This window comes from Sus scrofa, chromosome 16 (assembly GCF_054392235.1).
Source record: "Sus scrofa isolate SSC_HxYL_T2T_F1_AM1 chromosome 16, Sscrofa_HxYL_maternal_Yorkshire_Landrace_v2.0, whole genome shotgun sequence".
NCBI classification, from domain to species: Eukaryota; Metazoa; Chordata; class Mammalia; order Artiodactyla; family Suidae; genus Sus; species Sus scrofa.
This window is the reverse complement of record NC_139398.1, coordinates 91,829,192-91,836,844: the sequence shown is the minus strand read 5'-3', so window position 1 is coordinate 91,836,844 and position 7,653 is coordinate 91,829,192. Positions and strand designations below refer to the sequence as shown.

The window sequence follows — 7,653 nt, the reverse complement described above, 5'->3', positions numbered from 1 at the left end:
GGCACCAGCCCAGGGGCCACCACACACAGACACAGACACACAGACACACACACGTCCATGTTAACTGTACCGCCAACAGTTTGAGTTTGCGTGCGTGCAGGAGATGCTTCCTTAAATCCTCCTTGATAGGATTTCTCACTTGTAAACAAAGTTTTCACCCCAAAACTCCTTGAAACATTTTTAATAGACTTGATGAAGGCGTCGCTGTTGTAGGACCTGTGGTGGGCCCTGCCCGGACACGCCCCCGCACTGGGGACTGCATGGGGCAGCTCTTTAAGGCACGTCGATTGGATTAGGTTACAGGAGACTTGACAAGATCAGAACTTACACTGCATTTCCAGTTTCAGTGAAATTCCTCCATCAAACCACCTTTCACAGTGGAAGATCAGTAGTGCACAGGATCTGGGCGCTGTAACCAGATCATTTTTGAGAAGATACAGAAGTGAGAAGTGGGTTCTGAATCTGTGCACGTCATAGTCTTCCACAAAGGAGGCCGAAGTTCAGTGTTAAATAAATAGGAATTCTTTCCTAATAAAAATTTTTACAGCAGTTTTCCTAAGGAAATACATTCATAAGACTTTGTTTACCTTCTGTTTGACAATGACAAGAACAGCTAGGATTCTCCTTCATGAGATGTAGCCACACTACTGGGCTTTATGACACTGTGTCCACAGACTGAACAGTCTCTCCCAAGTTGAAAGGTCTCCCCTGGAACTTGCCCCAACGGTGGCTGTGCTCAGTGGCACAGGTCACCCGCCGCAGAAGACACCGGCCACAGAACTGGCCCAGGAGAGCTTCATCAGCCTGAGGTCTAGTGGGCATCTGGGAAGTGCCCGGAGCGCTTTCCCAGGGCTCGCCTCCGGCCCTGCAGCTGAATAGGGTCCAGGAGGCTTGTTAAGGCAGCTGGAGATGCCAGACCGGCTGGGCTATGGACACTGCAGGACCCAGTCTGTTCTGGATCAACCCCTCCTGCAGGGAGTAGACGGAGCTTGTGCCTTCCGCCAGGTCTGCTGGGCAGGTGATGGCTGGATTTTGTGCTCACAGTGTTGGTCCAAGTGGCTGTGAGTGTGGGAACAAGTACGGCAAACTGCGGGTCGCTCTTGTGCCCGTGACGGCTAAGCCAGTGGTTCGGGTTGTGAGCAGGTCCGAACTTCAGCTACAGAGCTAACTCTGGGTGAACCAGGGCCCCAAGGACCTTCCCTGTTGGGTCACTTGTTCTTCAACAGCGAAGTGTAGCCTCGCCCTGGGAATCACTGCTCTGTCGAAGGGCTGCACACTGCTCGAGACCCTGGTGACGACGGCTTTGAGGCCTCGCCCCGGGAACAAGGCAGAGGGCAGCGCGGACAGCTCCCTGAGCAGGCTGGAGCCTGGCTTCTTCAGAAAAGCTTCCAGGTGTCCACTGTCCTTTACTCCTTTACTGCCTCAAACCCTGCGTCCGAGGAGCAGAGAGGCCAGGTGAGGCCCCTCCCGCCTCACTGCACAGGTGCCCTGCCCTGCCCTCCAGAGGCCTGGGGGCTCTGTCCAAGGCCCCATCCATGGGGCCCTGGGGCTGGGGTGGGGTGGGGAGGTGGTCCAAGTCCCTTCGGCGTCCCTGGTGTGAGGACGCCTGAGCCACCATCTGGCCAGGGTCCATCCAAGGACCCAGTGTGATTCCAAACAAGACTGCTGAGCAGAAGCCTCACTTGTCTGCTGGGGCCTCGTGGGCAGGCCCATGCAGCCAGTGCCACTTCTACCCAGCCTGGGCCATCTGCCAGCATTAGGTGGGACAAGCTCAGGCCAGAGACCAGCTGTTTGGGGACGTTCAGCCCCTGTGCCCAGAGACCACACTGGGGTGGGGGGGTGTGCAGGATGAGCACTGAGCTCTGGGAGTCTCAACACAGCAAGGATAAGCAAACACAGGATGCTTCTGCAGCTGTGCCCGTGGTCCACAAGGTGACAGGTGGTTCTGAGACCTGGTGAGTGGACATGAGGACATCCCACATCCTATCCTGGAGTTGGGCTCTCATCCTCCCAGGGGGCTTTGAGAGAGGCCAGTCTAGGCCTAGGATCTTGGGTTGGCATAACAGTGGGCAAAGCTCAGCTTGTGTGGTTCTCAGTTTCCCCAGCAGTGCTGATGAGAATGGATACGGGGTGGCAAGAACTCAAGCACAGACTGTCCCTGGGTCAGGAGTGACAGTGGAAACAGTAACACACAAGTGCCCAGTTTAAATCCAGAACAGATGGACAGAGGGCACAGGAGTCTCCTGGCAAGGGCACCTGCCTGGGCCTCCCAGAAGGTGGAGGAGGCTCGTGACCCACAGGGGCCTCTCTGCAGGGACCCCAAGGAATTCCAAGGGTCAGGTCCTGCAGCACATTCGTCCCCTGGGAGTCCAGCTCCTGTCCATCCAGCACCTAACTGGTGAGTGCCCAGGGCTAACTGAGGCTATGGGAAGACCCCCTTGGGAAGGAGGCATGGAGGGCACGACCCCAGGTGAACATGGGTGTGTTGTGGGGGGTGGAGACCCCTGGGGGGCAGCATCCTCGGGGGGCGCGAGGTCGTGGGTGCCAACGCCCGGCTGGGCAGCCGTGGTGGAGGGTGCAGAAGCCCGGGAGTGCAGACCCTGGGGAGCCCTCCGTAATGTGGGGCGGGGGAGACCCCTGGGGGGCGCGGCTATGGGGGACATCCTCAGGGGCGAGATCATGTATGCAGACCCCGAGTGGGCGGACGTCACAGCGGCGTCTCTTCCTGCTCCAGGGCGTGAGGAGGCGTGTGGCACGAAGGCTGCAGCGAAGCGAGCTTTAGCAACGCGGGGCGGCGGCGCGCGCGGGGCCTCTGGAACGAGCGCCGGCTGTGCACGCGGCGCGCCGCTGCCGACCGCGCGTGCGCAGCCGGCAGCCCGCGGCGCTCTGGTCCCACCCCAGGCGCAGGCCCCGCCCCCGGTTCGGGGTCCGGCGGCGCAGCGGGCGCGGCGCTTCGGGAGGTGGGCGGGGCCTTCTCGGGGCTGGGCGGGGCCGGACTGGGCGGGGCCGGGCTCGGGGCGCGCACGCGCGGGGGCATCTCGGCGGCGGGCTGTCCCTCGTGTGGGGACGAGCGTCCGGTCAGCGGTGCGTCCGACCCCGTGTCACCTGCAGGAGAAGCCGGTGTGAGCACGGGGCATCGGGTGCCCCCGCCTCCAGCCCAGGTGGGACCGAGGACCGCACCCCAGGGCCGGGGCGCGTGCCAAGCCTGGAGGTGAAGCCGCGGGAGGAAGACGAGCTGCAGAGGCGCCTGGTGCCCCGGGAGCCCTGCGCGGGCCGAGGACAGGCTCACTGGAACCTTCCTGAGCCGGGCTTAGCTGCCACGGGCCGGCCCGCGGGGACCCCGTCCTGAACCCTGCCCCTGTCCTGCTCTCCGCTTGAGGGTCTCCCGCACTCCCATCTGTCACGCGGGCTTTCCGGACCTCCGGGCCTTTAGGGAGAAAAACGTCTTCCCCTTCCCCTTGCCCTCTGAGCTCACAGTCTCCTAACCCGCAAAACCTAAAGCGGTCAAGTTCTCCAACAGCACTGATCCCACCCCGCCCCACCCCCAACTCGGCTGGAGAAGCGGGAACTCAGACGAATCTTAAGAAAAATGGAGCTGGAACCAGAGGCTTGTGAGAACAGAGTAGCAGAAGGCAGAGCCGCTGCTGCAGAGAGAGAGGGAGCAGGTCCGGCCGGAGCGGGCGCGGGCGGCTGGGCAGAGGAGCTGGGGAGAGAGCAGCTGTTAGCCGGCAGGGGAGGGCAGGGCCAGTTACATGTGTGTGGACTCGGCCGGGGCGGCGCGGGGCTGCTCCTCGGAGCCATCGGCCAGCACGAAGGAGTCCACGGACTTGCAGCTGAGGCGGAAGGGCGCCAGGCGGTGGAAGTTGCCGGGAGAGTGGGGGATCTGCACTCGGGCCCTCTGGGAGGGCACCACTGCCTCCCCGGGAGACAGCCAGGGCGGTGCCCGGCTGAGGATGCTGGGGTCCTCGTCGGGGGAAAACACGGGGTTGTCAATTCCTAGGAGAAAGGGCAGCGGCTCGTCAGCTTCCCAGGCTCGCCCAGAAAGGCAGAGGGGAGCGCCCCCCGGCGTCAGACGCCAGCGCATCCTGCGGCCGCAGCCACCTGGAAGGTCACCTGGAAGGTCAGGGTCACATTCCTTGGGGGTTCAGGCCCTCCTCTCAGAGCAGAGACCCTGGTCTGCCACCCACACCTGTGCCGCCCTGTGGCCCCAGCGCTCGACCACGGGGTCCTCTCACCAGGGGTGGGTTCTAGGGGAGAGCAAAGGGCTGGCCCTCACCGGAGGGGGAGTCTGTCGCTGTGTCCTGTGTGATGTTTGCCAGGAACTCGATCCCCCCGCTCATGTCCTCGGCATCATAGCTGGCGGCTTCCTCGGGGTCCAAAAGTTCCAAATCTGATGGCGGCAGGGGAACAGGCGGAGAGTGGAGATGAGCAACGCCCTGGACCGCTCACAGCGCCCCGAGCGTCGTCACTGCTGCCACCACCCCACCCCACCCCAGTGGCCTCTGGGCAGTTTAGTGGACCGTGGTGCCCAGATGGTCTCGATAGAATGGGGCTGGGCAAAGAGAAGCACACCGGGCAGGGGCTCTCCCCGCCCCCCTCCCTGGCTGCACTTGGCCTTTTTGAGGAGGAGGGAAGCTGGAGCGGGGGGGGGGGGGGGGGGGGGGGGGCTGCAGACTCGGGACGGGCGGGGAGCAAGCGCCCAGCTCTGGGCGCGGCTGACCAGATGGGCAGCAGGGGAAGCGGGGCAGCAGCCTGCAAAGGAGGGTTCTCGGTGCTGAGGGGAGGGGTCTCCCTGGAAGAAAAGCCCTCTGCACCCTCCCGCCCTCGCCCTGCCGCCTGCCCAGCCGTACCTCTCTCCTTAATGGTGAAATCCTGCAGGGAGCTTCCCATCGGCAGTTTCCCGTTGGGGATGCTGCTGTTTCTCTGAGAAATAGAAGGAAACTGCTCACAGCCGGGCCTCGCTACAGATCCGGAACCACTGGGAGCGCCCTGGGAGACCCTGGCCCTGCGGCCAGGGCGCCTCCCCGTGGCCAGGGAAGCCAGTCTGAGCCCGGCCCGCCGCCCCTCACCCGCTTCTGGGCGCGCTCCCTCTTGTACAGCTTCGCCCCCTTCTTGTGCGGGTGGAGCCCCAGCTTGGCCGACTTGAAGGACTCCAGGCGTTTGCGCATGGTCCTGTGGAAGACCTCCTTGTCCTGCTTCTCGTGTTCGTCTGCCGTCAACTCGTGTCGGCTGTAGAGGTGTTTGTACTGCGGGGATAGGATGTCACGGCTGGTAGTGTCCGCGTGGCTAGTACACCAGGGCTGCCCCCACCCCCGAAACGCGAGCCCGGGGACCGAGCCCTGACCTTCCCCCTCCCCCGTCTCAGCCTGAGAACCCCCCCTTCGCCCCCAGGCCCTGCCCAAGGTTCTGGTGGGAGAGCCCTGGGCCGGCCCACCTCCTGCCGGGGCTTGTACAGGTACTGCTGCAGCGTGTGGTGCGTGACCATGTCCTCCGTGTCACGGATGCTCTGCCGCCTCTGCTCCAGCGACTGCATGTCCAGCCGCACGGCGCTGACATTCTCCCTCCTGCGCGGGGTCTTGTGAGCAAGTGCCACCCCCCTCCGCCCACCCCGGAGGCGGCACCCCTGGGGCCTGGGCTATCCCCCTGCTCGAGTCAGACGGTCCCCCAAGGGGCCTTCCTGGCTCCTGTTTAGTTGTCCCCCTGCTGTGCACCTGCCCCTCCAAAGCCCGGCTGAAGCCCCATCCGGGCTCCCACTGCTTCTCCCAGAACCTGGACACCCAGTGCTGGAGCCCGGAACAGCCCTCCACTAGCCGCAAGCCCAGCCAAGCAGCCCTGCAGGGCAGAGGCCGGAGGCCTGAGACCCAGGACCAGGTGGCTTCCATGGCGGGGGGACAAACTCTGATGAGGCTCCTGGCGATACCTGCTGACCCTTCCTGACCGCCTCTCTGCCAGTGCCAACAGCAGCAGCTGACTGGCACCGCAGGTGACTGGCGAGGGGCTCTGGGCCCGTTTCCCCACCCCCCTCCCTGTGCCGGTGGCCCCCAGACGCTCCCCGGCTGGTGCCTGCAGGTGGGTCGGGGGCTGGGGAGAGCCTTGCCCCCAGCAGCCCCAGGGCACATACAGGAGGTAGGAGATGGAGGCCTCAACGGTCGAGGGTCTGGGGGTGCTGAAGTCCACGTTGACCATGTTGTCGGTGCTGGGGGAGCGGATGAAGGCCAGGGAGCCTCGGCGCTCTCCCTGCGAGGATCACGCAGCCTGATCACAGCCTGGTCGGCCACGGGTGGCCTGGCCAGGGCGTGCCTGGCTGCAGGGAGCTGGGGGGCTGTTTGCTGGCCCTGTGGCACCTTCCAGCCACGGGAGGGCCCAGACCCCAGAGGCCACGGTGGAGGCCGTGCTGGGACTGGATGGTGTGTAGACAGTCGTGCGGATGACATGGCACTTTGGCCACAGCTGGGAGAGTGCTGGCAAGACACCGAATCCCTGCAGGATTGGGAATGTGGGCTTGTCCCTGCTGGGGGGACCCCTCTCCAATCTGGAATTGAATCGGCCTCAAACTACACAGAGAAGAGCCCCGCAGGAAGTCACCTTGCTGAGCCATGGCTGGGATGCAGGCTGTGTGCCGGGGGTGCACCAGGAGAGCATGGTTGACCCTTGGGGGTGGGGGGAGCTGGGAGGGGCGGCTGGTGGGGGCTCCCGCAGAGCTGCTGCCGCTCAGCAGCGCAGTCAGGGTGGATGTGCTAACCCCGTCAGGTCTGAGCGGGGAGGAGCCCATGGGCCTGTGTCAGGATGGGGTGGGCAGCGGCTGCAGGGGAGGCTGGTGCCCTGCTGGGCACCTGTGGCACCAAGTGGCAGATCCCCAGGAGAGAGGGTGCAGGCAGCAGAGGGGCATAGTCTGGAGAACCCCCCGCCTGCCACCCACACTCAGGCTCTGAGGCCTCCAGGGCCTGCACAGTCAGAGGCCGGAATTCTCGCCCTGAACTTCCCCAGCTGGGTCAGGGGTGCAGCAGCCCTTCTAGAAGCGCCCATCCCATGGCCTCCCCTGCTGGAGCCTGGAGCTCGTGTACATGGGAGCTGTGCACTCAGCCCCACCAGCACCACAGAGTGAGAGCCAGGAGGTAACCCATTCTCGGGATGCCCGAGGGCCCACGAGCTCAGGTGAACTTGGCTGAGGCACCAAGCAGGGTGTGGTGTTGCCCACCAGCCGGCCCCACCCCCACCCCGTGGCCCCAGGGCGCAGGGCCCTGAGCCCAATGTCCAGACCCCAGGGAAGGTCCACACCACGTCTGTCTTGCTTCAACACCAACTCCAGCAAAGAGCAGACGAAATGGCTGGTACCTCGGCCACGTAGCTGATGGCGTCCTTCAAGTTGAGCTCGTGGAAAACATTCAGAATCCGATCTCGTGACTTTTGAGCCGACCTTCTCATAAGGATTTTGCTGAGGAATTTCCGATCAAAATTGGACCACCTGGGGGCGGGGGCAGGGCGGTGGTCAAACCAACAGCTGTCAGCACTCGCTGGGCCCTGGGTGCGCCGGGGACAGAGGGACCCTGCTGGCGTGGTGGGACTGTTCCCAGCATCGACTCAGGATGGACCCAGTGTCAGCAGCTGGGGCAGGACACAGGACAGGCCCCCACTTTGACTTGTATTTACGAC

The 7,653-nt window shown here is 63.9% G+C and overlaps 1 protein-coding gene across 7 annotated transcripts in view; it reads right to left on the bottom strand.

Moving 5' to 3' along the window:
- Positions 1 to 166: 166 nt before the first annotated feature.
- The window catches only part of SLC9A3 (solute carrier family 9 member A3), a 78,590-nt gene continuing 71,103 nt past the window's right edge, over positions 167 to 7,653 (bottom strand). For 2 of the 7 annotated variants that reach the window (XM_085001771.1, XM_085001772.1), the window contains exons 10-17: positions 7,336 to 7,465; positions 6,122 to 6,237; positions 5,435 to 5,564; positions 5,070 to 5,246; positions 4,851 to 4,923; positions 4,277 to 4,390; positions 3,753 to 3,996; positions 167 to 3,105 (exon numbers count right to left, since the gene is read on the bottom strand). In XM_085001771.1, coding sequence (XP_084857897.1) covers positions 3,102 to 3,105; positions 3,753 to 3,996; positions 4,277 to 4,390; positions 4,851 to 4,923; positions 5,070 to 5,246; positions 5,435 to 5,564; positions 6,122 to 6,237; positions 7,336 to 7,465 — 988 coding nt within the window. In that variant the 3' untranslated portion in view covers positions 167 to 3,101. Of the gene's footprint in view, positions 3,106 to 3,583; positions 3,997 to 4,276; positions 4,391 to 4,850; positions 4,924 to 5,069; positions 5,247 to 5,434; positions 5,565 to 6,121; positions 6,238 to 7,335; positions 7,466 to 7,653 lie in introns of those variants that run through there. The other 5 variants (XR_014830861.1, XM_085001774.1, XM_085001773.1 and 2 more) reach the window with 5 other exon arrangements.